Here is a 22,552-nt window from a genome sequence, read left to right as displayed (position 1 = left end):
GTTTTTTATCAGTGGATCTAAAGCTAAGCTAAACTGCTAATATAGGGCTTTATTCATTTTTCTCCACAAATGTCTTAATTTGTTACATAATAAAGAACAGATGAGAAAACATATGCTTGTAATTTATGATTAAAACTCATCTAATAGCCAATCAAGTCAGCTTTATTTAAATAACATTAAAAATGCAACAGATGTGAAAGTGCTGGGCAACATCTGCAGTCAGTTGTTTTAATCATCTTATTTGGACTTAGCACATCCAAATCAATGGGTAATGGCACATTTTAAAAATTCGTCCCATTTAATGGTTTGACACATTTTAGAGACCCTCTCTTTTTATAAGTGTTTGATTGAAGTGAAAGGACTGCAGCTCCTGAATATTGGCGCTTTATTGGTTGAATAGATGGTTTTCCTTTTCTGAACGTGGAAGATCAAGAAACCCATAAGTCCTTTGTTTTGACCGATTTCTTTGTGATCAGCATACCTCTGCGGTAATGCTTGAATGAGTTTTCAAACTTTGCCGACTCGAAGACAATAAAAATGTTTCTGTCAAAAAGCTCTCTAACTGTCAAACCTCAGGAACGCCTATTTTAAAAGCTGCTGACGACAAAGCTGTGATTTTTAGATTTATTGTTGTTTTTGGTGGGGGGATTTCTGTCTCACAGTCAGAGGAACCTGGCAGAAATCACAGAGTTGATCCACACAGCCTTCCTGGTGCATCGTGGGATTGTTAACTTGAAGGAGTGGACGGACTCAGACGGCCCGCTGAAGGACATGCAGTTTGGGAATAAGATGGCTGTTCTGAGCGGCGACTTTCTGCTGGCCAATGCTTGCACGGGACTGGCCCAGCTCAACAACACTAAGGTATCCTGTCCGTCACTAACACTTCTCCTGAGAAATATTTGACCTGACATGACTGATTTCAGGGGGAAGGGCTGCTCAGTATGAGCCCTTCGAGGTCCCGAGAGCCTCACGTATCAGTGCCAGACTTCATACCAACATCTTTTCTCTCAGTCATCTCTTTGTAGACATGAAATGTATTCAATAAAACACATTTTTAGCAGTTTTGCTAATTCTTATTCAAGGTGATGCAATCCTGATATTCATTTATTTGTGTTAATCTGCTTTAATGTCATGTTTTTCATTTTGCCTGCTTACTGCTCCCAATTCCTTTCCTATAGTCCTTTACATCCTATCCCAGGGTTAGGGCCTGAAAGCCTAGAAAGCCTAGCTTCATCCCAGACCTTTTGAATCATCTCCTAATATTGTTTTTGATTAATGTCAGCATTATCAGTTGAAGAATCAGATACCAATCGGAGAAGAGTTTGTCAACTAAAGAAAATGGGAAAGGAAAAAAGTCCTGAAAAAAGCTTGATTTGTAGTCCTGTGTTGAACCTGGGCTGACAAAACAGAGCAGATCATGTTGGACATGGAACTAATAAATATTACAGAATATTCCCTTTTACTGAAGAGCTGGAGAGAGAGAAACGACTCAAAATCAATTGAATCTAACCCAGATCGCTAGAGCAAAAGAAATGAGAGGAAAAAAGCTTTTTGCTTTTGCTTTTCAGTAGACTGCTCACATGGCGTATTACTAGCAAGCGGATCCATCACAGTCATGGTTGCGTTGCCAAAATGCGAAGCTATATTTCTATAGTTCACTTCAAGCTACAGCACAAGTTGCATCATAGGACATATGCCTAAGGATTTCAAGCATTTAAATGAACAACTGTTCATTTAGATTTTTTTGTGTGCACACATGTGCATAGTGTAGTGAACGTTCTATTTTTAAATATCAGAGCTTTGCAACTGTGAGATGAAATGTGTTCAATGTGTTTGTTTGACGTGACACAAACGATAATCGTAAAGACAGTGGTTTACCCATCGGGCACCTTTTAGTTAAATCAGGGCTGTCAAATTTATTTTAGTTCAGGGCCCGCAGACTTCTTCAGATTTTCCTCTTTTGTTTAAGTGTAAAGGTCCATGTGAAAATGTTCACATTTAATGAACTGTTTTTTATTTGCAAAACACGAAGAGCAATTTGAACAATATGCATTTTTTCCACTTTGAGTCATTCCAGTTATTTAAAAATAAAATACACTGGCATTGGTTCTTGGCTTAACCACATCACTTGTGTGCAGTGTAGCAGACTATATGTGAGGTCTTTCAGTCGTTCTAGTGATGATGCAAAGTACTGGAAAAACTTCCACATTTTTTTCCTCCGTCTGTGATTTTCAGCGCTGCAAACCCAGACTGGATCCTTTGGCGGGCCGTTTTTGGCACCCTGGGGTTAAATGGTTCTAGAAAACCAAAGCTTTGGTTCAGACATAGTGGGATAGAACGGTTCTTCACTGCTAATTTGGGGGGGGGGGGCTTTTTTGTCATTTTGAAGATCTGAAACAGAATTAAATGACTTAATTGTCTTTCTTTGACACATCCTTCAACTTTCCAACAAATTTCAAGAAATTCATCTCAGTTTTTGCAGGCTAAGAAAGAGGGCGTGCACTCCAGCAGTTTAAGTGGAGGAATAACTTCTATTACAACTACAACTTGGCTAATGGTAACACTTTCTCATAGCATTGTTTTAGTGAGCAGACACTGCTTGGCAAGCATGACAAGTTTTGAAATTCAAGGATGTGTGATGAGACACAGGTGAGACCTGATCTTTTCTTGGTTCCTAGATTCTCAGCAGGTGGTCCCTTTTCTTGACAATTCAGCTGTTATTCTAATAACTTCATGTTTCACACGGTAATCATCTGGCCACCTGGAGGGGCTTTCATCCTCAAACTCCTTCAAACATGGATCTTCCTAGCAGCATATTTGAGGTGCAAGTGTCAGTCTTTGCTACATGCTGGTAACGAGGTTATCAAGCATATAAACTAGTTATAGTTTTAATCTTTTGACGTTGGTGTGGGAGCAGCCTTGTGAGAGCATCTGAGATCATATCTGCTGCGTAGCCTGGTAACCCCTCGTTGACAGATGCTGTCACCACGCTGCTGCCTCAGAATGCAGTTGCCTGAGTGGATCAAAATAACCATCTCCCCCTCCCGTGCCATCAACCGGACCAGCCCTTGCCGCCTTCCCTGATGCTTCTTTTTCAGCACACGCAGGCATATGTTGTAGGTTCCCAGTAGTGCTTGTTGTATAAGAAACACAGAGGGAGTTATAAACCAACCTTTCCTTGATCAGTTACAGATAATTCTAAAGGTGTGGTGCTTCCTTAATAGTGCTAATTGGCTCTGTAACAATACTAAGAGATAATAGACACTCTGTGGCTAAGCTACAAATTACAGTAATGGAACTGATATTGTTGTTTCCCTGGAAGATGAAGAAAAACACAGTGAGAATGAAATGATGGCAGATCTGCTGATGACTCAAACTAACGATGATTTAATCCTATTAAGCGTGCATTCAAGCCAAGCACATTGGCATTGATTAAACTGAACGCTTACAGCACATTTTCCTTTAGCGTTGTTCATTTTCAAGGTGAGAACAATGCCATTCATACTCAGCTAGCACTAAATTACCACAGAGCAATGCTGGAGAGTATTAACCTTTTTTTTTTTTTTTTTTTTCTTTCTCCCAAACAAGCCTGCAATCTGAAGCAACCACAGGAAGCATCCCCCGTAGTGGAAGTTTTTAGAGGTAATAAGGAGATGGACATCTGATAGCTCACAGTTACTCATGTTTGAAAAGGTTAGCAAAACAAAATGAACCAAGGGGAAACCACACCACAGCATGCACTGATGCTCATATTTTCAGCCTTTTTCTCTGGTTGGAACACAGTGGAAATGAGATTATTGTAAACAGCAGAGATGAGTCCATAATGCTGAGCTGAAGGTACAGAAATGTGGTTTAGTTTGGGCTGGATTTTGGTGTTGAGCTCTGCTCTGTTTAATTTATTGGAAAAGTAAAGCACAGTTAATTTCTTTGACTGTAATTTTTACCTGAAGAAATTTTTACATCCTTAGTCTGATGTTTTTATATCAGATTGTTGTTGTTTGTTTGTTTGTTTTACTTTTATACATATGTGCATCTACGTTTATACATCGTTTTATGCATTTATTTGAGTGGTTTCTACTACTCAAATGACTTCCAAGTCCACCTAATTATACTTAATTAAATCAGCACTGGTGAAAAAGAAAAATCTGTGTTATCTGTGTATTTTTTAATGGTTTTTGCTGCTCCATGTGCATAATTCTTATGGGCAGAATTTCAAATGTAGCCAAGTGTAGAAAGTTGAAACTTTGGTGACCTCAGAATCGAGTCTCTCATTTTTGTGGATGATGTGGTTCTGTTGCCCTCACCATGTGACGCCCTCATACTTTGCTGCTTTGCACCTGAGAGTGAAGCAGCAGGAATAAGGTCCAGGTCAGGGCTCAGTTGCATAGTGACCTAAAGAGCATGATTACAGATGAACTTCCTATGAAGGGTTGTTGGACTCTCCCTTAGCAATAGGGGGAGGAGCTACTACTACTGAGTCACTGCTACTCCTCCACATGGTTCAGGAATCTGACTGGGGCCTCCTTGGTAAGGTGTTCTGGGTTTTCCTACTTGGTGGAGCCCATGAGATCTCACAGCTGGCTTGGGCGCACGTCACTGTCTCCTCAGATAGGCTGAAGGACGTGGCTAGGGAGAGGGAGGTCTGGTCTTTCCTGCTAACCTGTTCCACAATATATCACATATTATTATTATTATTATTATTATTATTATTATTATTATTATTATTAAATATTTATTTTGCAAAATTGGTCTTTAAATATGTTTACATTTACTTTTCTGTATCAAGAGTCTCTAGAATTAAAAAATAGTAATTTAATATCATAATAAATACATAAAACGAGAAGCCAGCTCAGTTCATCGGGTTGAGCAGGTGATCCATGTGCTGTAAGGCTTTAGCAGAGGCCCAAGTTTGAATCCATCCAACATCCGGGGTCAGCCTAAAGCACAAAAAGCCCCCAAAATACTTTAAAAAGACATAAAACATGAATAAAATACTCAACTAAAACTAATCCCTCAAATTTTATTAAGAAAAATAAAATATTTGGCACAGGCCTATAGAGGCATTACTTAAAATGCTGCCTGTTATATTTGGATGTGCAGCAGCTGTTGCACAAAGCCAACATCTGTCTCGTTAGCATTAATGTTTCCAGAGCAGAGCTACAGCTTTAAAACAAACTAAATTTTGACTTATTCTTAAAGCATTTGTTGCACAAATTATTCTGTTGTCAGGAAAAACACCTGTTAGCCTCGAGTAACGTGTTATCTTTACCTCACCTGCTTTCCTGTCGCTGTGTGTGAGGAGCTGCCTCAGTCTGAGGGGACGAGAGCACAAGCAATGAAGCTAAATGAATCTCATTCTTTAAATCCGAAACAGCTCCTTTTATTTGTCGCAAGTTACTCTGGAGCATCACTTGACCATTTAGCATACCCATTATACCATTTGGTTGTGTAATTCCATGAATGCGGATTTACTCTGTTGATTAGTGTCAGCTGTGCGTTATTAGTTGTTGTATTATAATATAAATGATTCGTATGATTAGAACTGTGAGTTAGAAGGATGCACAGTAAATGCAAGTCCACTTTTAATAGGTTCATCAGCACTGCTTGTCGTGAACAGTATAATACATTAAATCCTAACGGAAAACTGCAGCAGGTGCTGTGAGTTCATATAGGAGCTGAAACATTCATGTCACGTATATAAATCTGACTATACGCTTTAGAACTAATCTGCCTGGCCACTCTGTTAGTGCAATTAACCAGACAGCAAGCTATGCTGTTGTCAGATAACTGCACTAAAATGCTCAAAAAGGCACAAATGCAACAAACGTTGTTGAGTAATTCAGATTGGTGAGAGTGGAGGTAAAGCCTCGCAGAAAGCTAACGGTGCCAACCTGTCACTTAAAGTAACCCCAACACCCAAAATTTCAAACATTAAGCACTGATACAGTTTAAATGGATGAATTATGAAATAAATTTGTTATGAAAGTGTAAGTTAGCTGAAACTGTTTTATGGTTGTTGCAGGTTTTAATCATGTCTACTTCTGCTGCGAAGTGCTCAGTTTAACATGGGAATCTATGTGGATCGACTCCCTTTTGGAGCCAGCCCCAAGAGGACATTTGAGGAACTGCAGTTTTTGGAATTTGCAAAAAAAACCCAGTTGGAACTGTTGTACAGGAGAGACGCAGTATCGTATTTCTAGAAAATGGCATGAGAATTGCCACTCTAACATTTTCATTTTTGCATATATTTTTCCTGTTTTTTGTAGAGTTTGTAAAGATTTACTCTTAATCCTGTATCCTCTTTGTTTTACCTGAAAGAAAAAAAAAACTAACAAATATGCTGTTGCATTTTCAAACTTATAATTACTCCAAGGCTAATGCAGTGAAGGCTATAAGACATTTTGCTTTTCACCGTTAAAATCTGTTAACAGCCGGATATTTACAGCCCTTTAACAGCTAAACTGTGCAGTTGAGTCTGTTGTTAAATATTGAAGGTGCAGGGTAACAGATGAGTGTTTCCTGTAGCTTTTAAAGTTTTTCTCATAAACCAGGCTTTTTTTTTTTTCTTTTAAGGCACTGAGAGCGATGGAGATTATATGTCGTGGCCTTGAGAGAAAACCTATGCCACTACTTGTATAAACTGTAAAATAATCTTCCCGTGGAGCTCCGGTTTCTTCCCCCTCGCAGACCTGTCGGCAAAACACGATCTGGCTAGATTTGGGAATGGAGTAAGGGGGAGGCAGGGGGAGAGATGATCTGATACTTTCCAAAAAAAGCCCCCCACTGGCCCCCACTTCCCAACGCAGGCCAGGCAGAGACACCACATCTGGTAATACTGTAGGCACATTGTCCTTCCAGGTCTGTGGGCGAAGCTCAGGTTTCCTCAATATTTTCCCCTAGTGGATTCAGTTACCCAAAGGACATTGTGAGGCTGACGGAGCAGCCAGCGTCACCAGACTTTTCTGATGAACCAAGGATGTCTGGGATGAGCTGAAGGAGCTCTAAATTTAACCTCATTCATCTGAACTGTAACAGGCGTGGCCCCGTCTCCACTGTCCACGCTGTTCTGTGGCTGTGAATGAAGGACGGAGACATGGTCTGCCTTTTTTTTTTTTTTTTTCTTTTACTCATTCAATAGATCCAGACATAAACAACCACTTTAAAAGATACAGCCTCTTATCTGGTGGTTGATGAGAGGCTGGTAGGGTTTCTGTAAGCTAAAATGTAGGCATGCATGCCCCCTGTAAGGGGAAATGGGCAACTGCACTCTTAAGCAAACAAAACACACACATAAGGCCCATTTTAGCCTCATCTTTAAGTTTTGTCTTAGTTTGGTTTTTAAAAATGTATACAAAGCATATTTAATGGCTCACTGATTGCAGATGTAGTGGTTATTTAGACTTAAGGCTCATTTTCCTTTTCCATTTGACTCACAATGTTTTTGCAGAATCCTAACCTTGTATACTAATGAGGCAAACCCAGAGGTACAAAGCATAAGAAATCTTTGAATAATGAGGGAATATGAGAAAAGAGAACCCGGAGGTCAGATCATCACTCTCAAAACCTTGTTAACCCCTCTGCTCTCTGGACACCACCTTATTTTGTCTCACCATCTGCCTTTTAGCTCCATTTCAGCCCCTCAGACCAGACAGACACCCGAGCCGGCTCTCTCAAACCGGACTCCTCTATAAATACAAAGTATTGAACGAAGGCGAGCCTGGATGTGCTTCGTGAAATCGCCAGGAGCTCCCCTACGGAGCGAAAATGAGCAGCCGAGTTGCAGTTCACCTGGCTTCCAGCACATCTCACCTCCGATTAATTCTCCAAACCAGCTGTTCAGATACCGTTTCCTCGCTCTTCAGTCAAGGGGGAGGGGGTGTGGGGGGGGATTGTGGTTTTTAATTACAAATGTCACAGATGAACCGAATAGCGTGTCGGTTGTGATCAGCCTCATTTACATCGACATTTTAGGAGTTTAATCAGCGCTGTTAGCGTTAGTGATTTATGAGGAGGGAGAGGCTAAGTGCAGTACCTGACCTGGGGACACTTGAAGAGGTCAAGTAGCTGCACATGTTGACCGCTGTGTGAATCAAACCTGTAATCTCTGGCTCAGATATGCACCTTTTGGCACCTTTTGCTTTTTGTTTGGCCTCTCAGGCGGCTTCATGAGGTCGTCACCTGAAGCTTTTTTTTTTTTTTTTTAGCAGACTGAAAGGAGTTCCCACATGTGCTGAGGAATTGTTGGCTGCTTTTCCCTCACTGTGTGATCCAGCTCATCCCTAATCAACTCAGCTGGGTTTAGGTTTGGTGATTGTGGGGGACCAGTAAACTGATGCAGCACTCTGCTTCTTGGTGAGATGGCCTTTACAGCGGCTGGCGGTTTATTTGAGGTCATCCCACTCAGTATAAAGCAGGTCTTCACTGCTCCTGGTTCAGGCTTCACTGTTGGGACCAAGCATGCAGACACCTGTGCGTCCTAGCTTTGGTTTCACAGTTGAATTTCTTGTGCTTTTCTTCTTGGTCATCAAAAATCTTTTTTGCAAAGTTTAACATGCTTTCTGATGAAATTCCTGTCTGTCTTTAAGTGATTTATTGTTGATTTTAATTCCTGTTTTGATACAGTTATTATATTTTGGAGTCAATGATATCAAGTAAAATGAGCGTGAATACGAAAATTTCAGGTCCTAATCTGAAACAAACATCTTCAACGTGTTTTTCTTTCATTTTGTCTTCGACAGGTCGTTGAATTGATCTCCAGTGCCATTGGTGATTTGGTTCAAGGAGTCTATTATGAGAATTCCCACAATACAGAGGTAAAACATCTTTTCTTCCCATACAATGCATACTTATCCGTTTTCTCTGGACCTTGAAATATCCCAATGCCTTACTCAAATTAAATTTGGTTGATCTCCTGTTCAAGGTAATCTTCTCTGTATCTCTGCAGTGTTTAGGTCTCTCTGTGGAAGCGTCATTCTGGCCATACTGTGCGCTCTGCAATTTCGCAATTGTAAAGTGTAGAAACTTGCATGTGCCATTTCAGTCTAGTGATGAGAGATGAGTCTCCAGCTATGATGACTGAGCAGTTTTCTGCTGAAGAGACCTCTGTTCACAAGGCTTAAATGGACTGTACTTAGATGGTGCTTTTTTCTCACTTTGAGCACTCCTCACACATAAACAGGTTTGGGGTTTTTTTGTCTATGCATGACATAAACACACGCTGATGAATGCATCTTGCCTATACTTCGGCATGCACACTGGGTGAACCAGGAATCTTCCGATTAATAGCCAACCTGCTCTATTTTCGCACCACCCAGTATTCCCAGGTGGTCTCCCATCCAAGTCCTATCCAGGGACAACCCTGCTTAGCTTCTGAGATCAGATGAGAAGGATATATGGCTGTAAGCGCTGACAGGGTGAACTTCTCTGTGCTGTAACATCCTAAGCTGTCTGAGAGAACATTCAGTTCATTACATTATTATGACACCTTTTTTTGACCTGCCCAGCTCGCTTTACATCACTGCGATTTCATCTGCTTCCCAAAAGTAAAGATCAAGTTGAAGAATTCTGACACATTGGAGGAGGCATAGTGCTAAGACACAAGGCACAAATACATGAAACAACGTACACTGACGCACTAGGAATGGTCCAGAGATACATAAGAAGGCCATTCAACAGCGGGAGACCTACTATTCCAATCATTTATGCCAATTTAAACAAGGTTAAAGTTTAAAATAGAGAAGATATCCTTGCTATCCTCATCTTGGCCACACAGCTCCGTCTGTGAGCACAGAAGTCCCACCTACCTGCTGTTCAAGCCTTGTGGTTACAATGGGCAGCCAATCAGAAGAAAGTTGGCCTTAAAGTGACGATGACCTGAGCTGAAGAGCTAAAACGGTTTATTTCAGACAGAGGATGAACTGAGGGGCAGCATCAAGGCCCAGGAAATGATAAATAAGGTCAGAATCTCAACAGTGAATCAGTAAAAGCTCTTCTAGTAGACCTCACTAAAGTCCGTTTTTATGTTACTGCCACATTATTAGGACTATACTGAGCAGAGGACATCAAGCTCATAATTTATGTGCAACTACCTTTATTAATAAGCAGTCATTATGAGGTTATTGAGCAGAAAGTTCTCAGTTGAAGTAGAGCATGGTCAGGTTTTGTAATTGCTCACAAACAGTTAATTTACTACTAATAAAGAGGTTAATTGGCAATTTGTTTATGGTGAACATGTGCTCAGTAATGTAAACTATTGCTGTGGCTGTGTAGTTGTTAGCACATTTGCCTAATAGCAAGAAGGTCCAGGGTTTGAATCCACTGGCTGGGGCCTTTCTGAGTGGAGTTTGCATGTTCTCCGTGTGCCTGAGTAGCTTCTCATGAAACACCCACATTTCCAGCCAGAGTCCAAAGACATGCACAAGGTTATAATTGGTCATTATGTCATTATGTGAATGGTGTTTCTAGATGATATAGTGGCAAACTGTCCAGGGTATGCCCCACCTTTAGCCTTTTAAGGGTAGGTTCCCTCCACCAATACAATGCCTGCTACAGCTTTAGTGCCTGACTGCTTCATGGAAATGACCTTTTTAGGAACAAAGAAAAACGTCATATAGCCTCTTTTGAAATGTCTGAATCATCCGTAGAAAAAATTTGGGTATAATGTCAGAAAATCAGAAAGTACTGAGAGGCAGAGAAAAATACTTTAGGTTATGTACTTTTTTCATGTAGTAACACCAGCATCCTTATTTTAAGAAATATACTATTGCAAAAACAAGCTTACTCAGATTCAGTTAAAACCTTCAAGAAACCAAAGATAATATGTTTGGTTGCCTTTAGATTAAATAGTTAACACCTACTGTGAGCAGCATAGAAAGGTTAGTAATGCTTCTGTGTGAAAGTGGCCAACAATAACTGAATAAGACTAATAATAGTAATAAGCAGCTTTCTTTCCTAAATAGTCCACAGTAATCAGAGGTACCAGTGAGCAACAATTTTCTTTAACTCATCTAAATCTGTGGGTTATGTGCTGAGTTTATAACTAGTTAATTTGAGGTAGTTTAAAAAAACATCTCCAACTCTGACACAATTTACTTATTTTATTACTTTTATATATTTTAGAAAATGTCATACACATAATTGATGTGTTTCAATGGCTTTTTATTCTCTATTTTCCAGAAATTTAGAATTTATTTAATAGTTTCTAATAATAACAACCTGTTTCCATTTGTGTATATTTCTTATGATTTACTTAAATTTGCAAATTAAAAAAAGCAAACTCTCAGTTGTTTTTCTGCTGTTACTGTTTCCTTCTTCCTTTAAAATGACTGAGGAACTTGTGGAAAATAACTGTGTGCTGCTCCTCGCTGAGGCCTCACGAATTACACACTGAGAAATAAAGTCAAAGAGCAAGGAAGGCTTGTTTTGGTGGAGCAGCGAGGTGCTCTGTGGGAACTTAAAAGCGGAGGAAGCTCAGGCCTGCTCACACATGCTCTTTGCCTCTGTTTGCTCTGCAGGAGAACGGCCTCACCGACGGCATCGACGTGGCGGCGTGGGAGGAGCAGACGTTCCTGTCTCATGGGGCGCTGCTAGCCAAGAGCTGTCAAGCTGCGATGGAGCTCGCCAAACACGACAAAGAGTCTCAAAGACTGGCCTACAAGTACGGCAAACACCTGTCGCTGGGCCACAAGGTGAGGCGAATCCAGCAAGTAACATATACAAGAAAGGAGGTTGTCTGAGCAATAAATCTATAATGGTTGATCAGCGTATCATCACGATGCCTTTTTTAGCGGGAAACCAACTGGATTTCAAGGGATTAGATACAAGAAGAACAAACTCTTTTGATAATTTAAACAAGAGATTTAAAAAAAGATGTAATAAACGCCTGACTGTCTTAGAAAAAAGCCAAGAGAAGGATCCTAGTCGCTCCTGTCATTAGTTCCATGGAAACAGAAAAAATATTGTAATTCCCGGGATTTTTGTCTCTATGAATATGGATGGTTCAGGAGCATAGTCCCAGTCCTCCATAATTCAGCAGCTTAAGGATGTCAGTATGTTGAAGTTTTTAGGCATGAGGTCTAGACTTCGAGTGGGCTGCTGCAGCAGCTTGATTCTTTTCTTTGTCAGCCATGCTATGTGTCGATTGCTGTCCTGGTGCTTGACCCAATTTCAGCCAAACTTTAACTGTCGGGTAGAAGGACTCATTCTAGAATATGTTGGTATACAGAGGAGTTTGTGGTTGAGTGAATGACTGCAAGGTACCCATGTCCTGTGGCTGCAAACTAAGCCCAAATCGTCACTCCTCCACCGCCGTGCTGATATATGTTTGGTTATTGCCAAATGTGGAGCTGTGCATTTTGTTCAGACATCGTTCCAGAAGTCTTGCGCTTTTTTCAGATGTAACATTGCAAACCTAAGCCGTGCAGCCGTGTTCTTTTTAGAGAGAAGAGGCAACATAGATTGTTGCATTTTGTTATGTGCAGTGAAAAAAAATAGAGTTATGTCAGTACTTAAATTAAAAATGTGGAGGTTTTCTGGCGGTTCTAATTTAGTCTTTGATCTTTTTTTATGCCAAAGTTTTGGACCTCCTGACTGACATACTTTCTGTGATCAAGTTAATTCAAAGTAAAGAAAAAAATCTGGCTTCTAGTAATGTCTGACTTCTTTCTCTCTCATCCTCGGTATGAATAATTGCCCTTCTTTTCAAAAGTGTTTTTATGTCTATTTATCAAATACTTCACACTGTAGCTGAATTGATACATAAAAGCGTGACGTTAAAGGGAGCAGAGTGATTTATCGGCACTACAAAAAGTGCAAACGAAACATAGGAAACATTAGACTTAAGTGCCTGTCTGTCTTATTATTCTTGTATCAGAGAGGGGCATAAAAATGTGGAAACAGGAAGAAGGTTGATTTGTTATGTGCTAGAATGTCATTAAGATGTAAATAATGCAGCTGCTCAGTTATTTTTCCCAAGGTTCAGAGATTTTCAGCTGAATATTATTGGCGCTGGTGTAGAAGTCATTCATAATGATCCCACTCTCATTGCTGCTTTAGTGCGTCCTCTCCTGCTGGGGCTCCCTGTAGCTGCCTGCCTGCAGGCCTCAGTGGCTACAGGGAATCTCAGCATGGGAGGAACCAAAAATGAGGTCTTTGAAGGAGAACCGTCCTCATCAGGCTAGCTGTGTCTGTTCATTAACAGGGTCAGCTCAGAGTGTAGGCAGGCAAATGCAACCTTGACTGTTTTCACCACTGACTTGGTTTAATTGATAAGCTGAAAGTTACAAAGTAGAAGCTCCGCAATGACGAATGTTCTCTGCCTTTCTGCAGCTGAACTCTGACCTGCAGCCGTTTATGAAGAGCAGAGTAGGAGAGCCGCTGTCATTTAGTCTGAGCGCCGCCCCGGTCGTTTTCCACCGTCAAATTATGGGCCGGGAGACGTGGCATCATCAGCTGCAGCAGGTACGTTAAGGATGGTCCATGACACCAGGGCCAGCTGGATTCACTGCCTTTATGTTTCTAGCAGGAGTATCAGCTTTAATTTAAATAGGTTTGCATCAAATCTGAAAGAGCTGCGTGCAACCACTTGAAAAGTTGAATGAATCTTACTTTATAATATAATTCACAGTATCTGTTACTGTGATGAGTAAAGAAGATCAAACTGAGGTCTAAAACAAAGGTGAGAGAGAAAGCTGTTAAATTTCTCCATACTGCTGAAACAAAACTCACCTGATCTCAGTCCGACTGACCTGCCCTCCATTCACTCAGTGACTGAATGAACAAATTCAGTCACTGAGTCCAGAAAAAGTTTTGGGGATGTGTTTTGGTAAAGCCATACGCAGCAGTCTTATCAAATAGGACCTGATGGTTGGTCAGAATAGTGTTTACCCCACCCCTGCTCCACTGTGATTGGATGGCCTGGCCAAAAGAGGGTTTGCAACCAGAGAAGCAGACCCCCAGCGTCTCCTCACACTGCTGCTGTTTTGAGTATAATTTAAAAACACTGTGCTTCTAGTGCTTCTGCAGGCCTCAGGTAAAAATAACTTCCCCTACAGGCAGAGAACAATAGCAGTGAGGCTGGCAGAGCATCATCGGGAAAGTTAAGACTTCAGGGTTGTTCCTTATTGAAAAAGTTTTGCCCTGACCCCCTCTGAATCAGTGGAAGTCGTTTTTATTGTAGTACATACTGCAACAACTACTCCAGGTGTCACTTTTTCACTATTCAGCTTCAGTTGTTATTGCATCTGACTTGCTTGCTTGACTCTTTGCTTTAGTTTTATGCATTTATTTTGTATTTGCTATTGTGCAAATTGTAACAACGAAGAAGCACGCTTTGTCCTCTGACTATTGTAGGTGTAGGTGGGGAAATAGACAGTGAAATATTCCCTGTGCCTTGGAGAAATTTCTAAAGCTTACCCTTAGAAGCCAGAGATACATGCCTGCTTTATCTCTTTTTCTTTTATTCTTCAAGGCAAAAACTTTGAGAAACCAGCTGGATTACTCAAAGGTAAGCACACAGCTTTACGAATGCCTTTATCCAGAATCTGCCCGTTCCGTGAGATATGAACTCTTAATGTTATTTCACAGTGTGACACAAAGTTCAGTTTTATTCTGTTATCTTTGAGTTGCACTTTTGTTACAAGTTTGTTAGATGGCCACAATTTTCCTTTGCCGTATTTCACAGTTTTTACCTCCTTACTGTCTGCCCTCAAAGACTGCAAAGAGAAACAGGATGTCTTTTCACTGTAACTTATATCAAAGTTGGGAAACAAGCTTTCCAAAGTCAATGTGTGAGGCATAGAAGGGGACCGATAGGGGTGCAAAAAAAGAGCGAAGCTACAGAGGAGGGGGGGTCCGATGGTGTTGGAAGAGGGGAGGAGGGGGGTGTTATCTGGTCTCGCCTGAAACAAGAGCAGGAAGGATTAGTTACCGAGGCCTATTTGCGGAGGAGACACCGAGACTCTGAGACAGTGGCATTGTGAGAGAATCTCCTTCAGCAGGGCTGCTGAAAAGGGGAGAGAAGTTTGAGGGGAAGGAGAGGTGAGGAGACACAAGGAGGGAAACTAAGAGCAGCACACGGGGGTGAGAAAACGTTAAAGTTTGGATTCAGCACAAAGTTAGGAACCTGTAATAGCTAAAACCAGCATGAATTAACTGAAAAATGACAAGCAGAGTTTCGTGTTGACTGTTAGTCTTTTGTTCCCCAGTAGCTCTACACACACAAAATCAGTCAGAAGTTTTATTTGTAGGCACTTATGTTTTGGTTTTAATCATCTAAGAAAATCTGAGTACAGAAAAGACGTGAGGATGACTCACTGTAGCCTGAGGAGCTGCTTCAGCTACTCAGGATGTGTGCTCACCATTCAACGCACAATTTATTGTGACCTTCAGTAAGCATGGTCAGGTTTTAATCAGTGGATTGTATAAAAAGAAATGTCTGTTTTTTATATAACTTGTCATTGCTGTGTAGCTGTTAGATGGTGACCCTGCAGAAAGTTTGAGTGTGATTGGCTGAATAGTGATGATGAGCAGCAAGGGAGGAAGATATGGAGAGTTAAACATGTCTGCTAAATTGATCAGGGTTTATTATGTTGTTAAATCTTGACCAGATTAAAAACAAACATTAAGCAGAAACACCAACTTTATTCTGTGTAAGTTCCAATTTTTCCAAGTATTTAAATGTTTCTCAGACTAGCCTGGATAAATTTGAAAACGGCGTTTTCGTCTGAAAACGGCGTTTTCGTCTGAAAACGGCGTTTTCGTCTGAAAACGGCGTTTTCGTCTGAAAATGCTCTGCGTCCACACTGAAACGGCCGAAAACGTTTAGGTTCCAGTACTGCGGATGCGTGAAAGGCAAGACTATTCGACCTGCCTCATTTTTGTCTGCCGTTTATTTACTTTTCGGCTCTTTGAAACGTCGCGGCACAAGGTCGAGGAAAAGCACTGAGTTTTTTAAATGGACTAACAATGAGGTGGAGTTGTTGCTGCGAGTAACACAAAAGTACAAAGTTGCAAAAGCGAGTGAGAATTAAAAAATTTGAAGAAAAACTATCTGGAGCATGTACAAACTGATATTAGTCTTTAATAGGGCTGTCAAAATTGAGAGCAAACAAAACAACTGCTGTATAATGCCCTCCGCTATCTTAGTTTCATTGGTTACATGACTGTATCACATGACTAAATTGTGTCATCGTTTTCGAAAAGGCTCCGGGTTCGCTGTCCACACTGCGATGCGAAAACGTATCTGCTTTGGAGAGTGTTTTCAAAACACGTTTTCCTTGACCGAAAACGCCGTCTCAGTGTGAACGGAAGGTCAAAACGGGGAGAAAAAGATGCGTTTTCAAACAAAAACGTATTAGTGTGGACATGGCCTCAGTGTCTTGCCATTTAGCAGCCATCTTGGTATCACCTGTGGGCAGTTATTTTGTGTTGCCAAGAGCAATTGTAATGTTTTTGGCATTACACAATTTACATTATGTGCCACAGACTTACCAGGACCTGAAAAGCATAGAAAAGGACTCTAGAAGATGGGCTGGCTTATAATCAGTGGAAAGTTGCAGCAGTAATCAGGAGCCACAGAGCAAGCCTTGATATCGTGGACAGGTGCTTCAGGAGCTGCTCAGGGTCTCTCATTGGCTTTTAATTTAATTACACGGGGGTAACTCACCGTTTCATACTAAATCTTGACAAAGTGGCGTTTTCAGATGAAAAACTAACTCCATCTTTTATTAAATGATGTTTAATATATTCAGTGTACATTACTTTTGAAAAATGAATTAACTTGATCATATTTTATTGAATTATGTCAGCTATCATGCTCACTTGTCCTGTTTAATTTTTTCTCACGTGCTGCATGTGAATATTGATGAGATCAGGAGACTCAAGGCGGCAAAGACAGACAAATCTTGTTCGGAGCATGAAGAAAGAACAGGATGTGGAACCAAACATAACGCGCAAACAGAGGAGGGAGAGAGGAAACGTTAAAAACTAATGCCGAATTAAAGAAGGTTAACGGAGAAGATGGCGCGAAATGTTCCAGGAAATATAGTCTTTTCTAAATTTAAGAAGAAAAATGATAATAAAGAACTGCAGGTGTCGAACTCAGCATCACCCTGGCTGGTGATTTAGAGAAGAAAGGCCTACGGGGTTTTCCACCTCCAGAATTCATCAGGTAAAACGCCTCCAGCAAAAAGATGTCCCAACACAGCAGCAGTAAAGCACAGGGAGGTGCACAAATTCACTCAGTCTGTGTACTTAAAGCTGATGTTAGAGTTGATTTGATTTGATGGCCTCTGCTTCCTCATGCGTGAAATGTGTAAGTTGTGTAAGGTGCATGAGGTGCTCTCTGGAATATAGGAGCAGAAATCAATGTGTTAAAAAAAATCCAACAATCCGTGACTTTGTGACGGACAGTCTTCACGGAAATCCTTTGTTCAGTTCATTACCTGGCGTGCAGAAAAACCGGTGCCTTCATTAGTAAAGTGGAAAGACAGAAAAGCTGTGAGCTACGTAATTAGCACTGGCAGAGAAACACGATTCAGGGCATTTCCTTTCTCATTGTCAAATGCCAAATTTTTAAAGCCTAACTCACAGTGATGAGTCTGAAAATTTCCTCTTGTAGTTAAATTTGGGAACATGCCTTCAGTGGCACCACTGGCAGCACAGACGTGATTGTGATTGGGGTTTTTTGCTGAGGGGTTATTAAAAGGCATCTTTCCTCCCGTTTTACCCCTCGGGCCCGCTTTAACAGCGAGCTAACTTTCGCTGCCTCTTAACAGTTTATTGTGTTGACAGCTGGATAGTAACGAGAGTGACACAAACATGACAAACTAATGCGTGTTTTCATCCGTCTGCAGCTTTTGGCAGCGGTTAAATCAGAGAAAGGCGTGAGCACGGCGATGGACTTGTGCTGTTACCATGGCAACAAGGCTCTGGAGGCCATCCAGGCTTTCCCCTCCTCCGAGGCTCGATCCGCCTTGGAGAACATCGCCTCTGCCGTCACCAAATTTTGACCTGGACACACACACACACTCCTGTACAGCCTGGAGGGGTCTTTGTCTGCAGAGGCCAAAGAACGAGAACAGATTAACTTTGTTTTACTTGATCCAGATGCTGAGAAACTGTTCTGCTCTCTGGTCATCATTAAATAAAAAAGTTTTTTTTAAAAACCCCACATTACTTCAGCATCATGTCATGCGTTTTGTTTTCTCTCATGCCTGGAGAAAATAATCACACCGGGCTGCTGCAGTTTCAAACCTGGCATTTATTGTTGCTTTGCTTATCAGCGAAAGCACATCCCAGGCAGAACGTAATTTAAGATGTTTTGAAGAATTGTTATTGTCATCTGGAAAATGTACCATGAACAGGAAATGATACACCGAGCGGCACTTATTTTTTCAAAAATTACTTTTAAGAATAGCTTCCTCCTGGTTGCCGCTGCACGGCACAGATGATGGTGAAATCATAGCTGCTGGATTTAGTGGGTGTTTGCCAAGTTGAAAAGCGGCACCAAACTGGTTGTAAAAATGTCTCAAAGTCATGTTCTACCTGGTGTGTACCACTGCTGATAAGCACAGCTGCAAAAAAATGTATTTTTTTTAATAGCATTTGGCGTGCTCTTCGCTACAGAGGAGGAACCGGCATGAATCAGGGGTAATGTCATCTGTGTTGCCTTACTATGTCTCTCCCCGTGTTTGTCTGTGTGATCCAAGTCAAGCCAGGGGCGGGGAAAGGTCACCCAGCCTCTCCCCTTGGCCCAGCCAGCGAGCGCATTGAAGCTCCGCCAAGCAGTAATTATTAATGAAGAGACCTGAGCAAATGGACAGGAAATGCAGAGGTATTGATTGGGCCGGCTGCCCTGCTCTAAGCCGTACAGGCTGGCGCCAGCCTGGTGGCCTGTGGTTTCCCAGGCTGCTGTCTGCAGAGGGAGGCGGCGGGGGGGCAGCCAAGGTGTGAAACCAGGCCACCACTGGCAGCTGTCTGTCACATCGAGGCCACACCTGAAGGACAGACGGCCGAAGACGGGACAAGAAAGAAAGGGGGCTGAAGGTACACAGATTGTGACGAGGAGGAATTGAAAATTAACTAACAAATACGCAAACACCACCTCAAAATTAATTTCGTATCATGTGAGAGGACCCGAAGACACTGGGAGGAGTATTATAGTCACATCCTTTACATTTTTTAAATTAAAAAATATATTTAGGAAAGATCATTAATAAAAGACTTTCTATTAGTCCTGTTGGTGATGTTATTTAATGGTGGCCTGTAAGCTGCATCTTTTCAGGACCTTTTTTGCTTCTCAGGAATCAGGAGAATTTTAATAATCCCAACATGGAATTATATACCTGTCACAAATATTTTAAATTAATTAAATATTAAACAAGAAATCATTTTATTTAAAACAAATTGTGAAATTCCTGTATGGAGGACCCCGCGTGTCATGGAAATGGTGATAAATCACTTTACTATTAGTGATAGTTAGTAAAATGAGAGAGAGATTCATATTCATTTTTAAAAAGGCCCAATATTGACAACCTCAAAAATTAAAGGGAAAAAGAAATGGCAAAGACCAGTTGTGATACCGTAATCACAACCGTAGTTTTCCTCATAACTAAGCAACCACCAGCATTATCCATGTCATCAGTTTTTTAGTGTGTTATGAAATAAGCACCGCTGTTGTTTTTCCCATTATTTATGTTGCTTTCACATAGTGAAATGAAGATCACAGCAGAGGTATTTGTTGGTGTGGAAGTAAACAGAAAAAAAAATCCCTGTTCTAGTGTCATTGATTTTTGTCTGTATGCCTGTTGTTTTATATGAGGAATTTAATAATATAAAACATTTTAAAGACAACACACACACACAGCAGTTTTTGTAATAAAAATGAATGGCAAACATGATGTCTATTGTCACTTTAAATAACTAATGGGATATTAATTTAAAAAAATGAAATTGTATAAATTAATCTATATTTATTTTTGTTGTTTTATTTATATAATTACATGTATTTATTTGTTTTATATTGGCAGATTTGGTCCTCCGTACAGGTAACAAAGTTTTATAATGATGTTGCAAATTTTCTACTTCTGCTAACAAAAACTAAAACATTCAAATTAATTAATGAATAATTTAGACAAAATAGTTTTGTTTTTGTTTTGTTTTTTGTTTTTTTGTGGGAATAACTGTGGAGGATGAATTTGTAAATGTCCTTTAGGACCCTTTGGCTTTTACACTTCAGCTCCTCAGTTTTGGTACCGGTGATATGAATATAGTAACATCACGCCAGTGTGTTTAAACACAGTCTCACTGAGCTTCTAGTCTAAAGTCTTTGATGGTTCCCTAAAGAAAAGAAAAAAAACTCCAACACAGCAGCGTGATCAGTGAGAAAATGGTTATTTAGTCCTGTCTAATCTGAAAAACCTGTGAGCTATTTGGAGTGGGGGGAAGAAAACTACATTCGAAGGTTACCTGCTGGGAGTGGTGTTGTTTTTTAGAGCTTACATGTTGGTTGTAATTATTTGATCCCAAACTTCAGATAGTAACGGCTTTGAAACCAGAGTAGCACTGGTGGGGAAAGGGACCTGAGGTGAGGAAGAAGAAGCAGAGTGGTGGATGAGGAGCAGGGAATAGGAGATGATAGGATATAAAAGAAGAAGGTGGGGTTGAAGTGCAAGAGGAGGTGATGTGGAGCGAACTGTTTGAAAAACAAGCTCATTCCTGTTGCTGGGTTGTTCGTCCACTTCCTCGTCTGTTTTGGTTTCCGCTGCCTGGGCTTCCTGCGTACAGAGAGGTACTGCATGTGCCAGGGAAAGCCTCAGGCACTTCATGAAATATTTATCCTCGCCGTGAGGAGACATTAGGAAAGTTACACGGAAAGTTAAAAGGACCAAACAAGGAGAGAGGCCATGGCACTGCCAGAATGACAAATATAGTTGCTAAACAAAACTTTATTTCAGAGGATGAGGTCTGGCCTAAGCAATGAAACTGTTGCATAGACATTCCCAGCAGAAATCAGCCAAGCACAGCAGAAGAAGACTTGATGGGTGAAGTTTTTTTCCAGTGGTAAAGCTGAATGTTTAATGCCGAACAGAAATCATAGCATTTTTCCTTCCCTGACAACATTGTTGCTGCCAGTATTAATCTTTCTGATACCTCGTAGCCCAAACAAAGAGCAGAATGAGGAAGGTGAGGGGCTTTTGTCAAGTTTCTATCCTGCACTGCAGCAACTTGACGCTATGTTTGCTTACAGTTTCCAGTTTGGGAGTCTTGGGTTTCATGAAAAGGAAGACTTGGCAAGGCTATAAGTTTACATCCAAAACATGAAGTGTGAAAGAGAGGCCTTAGTGTGCCCAGCCCAGGCGACGAGTGGTGTAATTACAGCAGAGTCCAGTGGAGAGAGCAGGTCAGCGCAGCCCAACAAATTTCCATTACACACTCAAACACTGGAACACTGCTGTGGAAGCTGGGAACGGTGACTGTTAGATCTATGGTTGTCTGAAAACATATTTCTGGATTTTTTTAAGTGCCAAATTCAATAATTAAAACATGATATAAATGTTAAATTAGAAATTCCCTGATTTGCAGTGTTAAAAGAAATACAACTTTATTTTCGATTCCTAGGAGTATTAGGAATTGCTGGAGCAAAGGCTCAAATGCAGCACGTTGACATAAGCATCTTTATTGGCTGATGGAAAGATCAAAGTGATCAAACAGCTGAAATTAAACAGGAGGAGGGAGTCAATCTAACAGAAGGGAAAGTATTTAAAGCCACAAGAAGACAGGAGAAAATTAACTTTCAAATTACAACACTGAATTATGAGGCCTACTATTACATATAAATGCCTTATTAATGGTTAATTATTCATTACTGCATTCACTGTACTTTATAAAAGATTAAAAGTGATGGATTGGTCCTTGTGCTTTGATTTCCAAAAGCACTTTTCGTTATATTTCCATTATATTCAAAGTATGGCAGATATTTCTATAGCTGATATCTCCAAAGTAAGAGTAGATGGATACATTATTACACATTTTAGAAGAACAGGAGATGAACCAAACCCACTTTCAGATAGTAGGGTCAGAATTTGATAGAATATATTTAATAAATATAAACATAACAGAATAAATATATTTTTAAAAGACTACAACAACAACAACCAGTTGTTGTTGTGTTTTTTCCCCACAACAACCAGTTGTTGTTGTGGGGAAAAAAATGCAGTATTTTTTTAATGGGAAGGCAATTCCATTGACTTGATGAAGAGAACCTGCCTCTTACCGTCCATCCATCCATTTTCTTAATCACTTAGTTCAAGGTTGCAGGAGGCTGGAGCCTCATTTACCACAGGACGAGAGGCGTGGCACAGACCGGACAGCCTGCCAGTTCATCACAGAGATACAGAGAACCATACACTCTCACATCCACACGTCCACACTTTTAACTGAGTTTGCTTTACACGTGAAGATCAGTTTACTTATAATGAGGATTATTATTCAAGCCTGTGGGGGGAAACACATCAGCTATAGCTGTGGGGGAGCCTTTAAACATTTAAGGCAA

At 40.7% G+C, this 22,552-nt stretch overlaps 1 protein-coding gene across 1 annotated transcript in view; it reads left to right on the top strand.

The window, feature by feature from the left end:
- The window catches only part of pdss2 (prenyl (decaprenyl) diphosphate synthase, subunit 2), a 33,298-nt gene extending 15,124 nt beyond the window's left edge, over positions 1-18,174 (top strand). The window contains exons 3-8 of the mRNA XM_085391039.1: positions 663-861; positions 8,739-8,813; positions 11,514-11,687; positions 13,327-13,458; positions 14,468-14,503; positions 17,853-18,174. Coding sequence (XP_085247165.1) covers positions 663-861; positions 8,739-8,813; positions 11,514-11,687; positions 13,327-13,458; positions 14,468-14,503; positions 17,853-18,008 — 772 coding nt within the window. The 3' untranslated portion in view covers positions 18,009-18,174. The remainder of the gene's footprint in view (positions 1-662; positions 862-8,738; positions 8,814-11,513; positions 11,688-13,326; positions 13,459-14,467; positions 14,504-17,852) is intronic.
- Positions 18,175-22,552: the final 4,378 nt, after the last annotated feature.

This window comes from Rhamphochromis longiceps, linkage group LG19 (assembly GCF_057381845.1).
Source record: "Rhamphochromis longiceps isolate RC_006_pf linkage group LG19, R_longiceps_female_GT1.1, whole genome shotgun sequence".
In the NCBI taxonomy this organism is placed as follows: domain Eukaryota; kingdom Metazoa; phylum Chordata; class Actinopteri; order Cichliformes; family Cichlidae; genus Rhamphochromis; species Rhamphochromis longiceps.
Note: the sequence above shows the minus strand (reverse complement) of the source record. Positions and strands in the feature narration are given on the sequence as shown.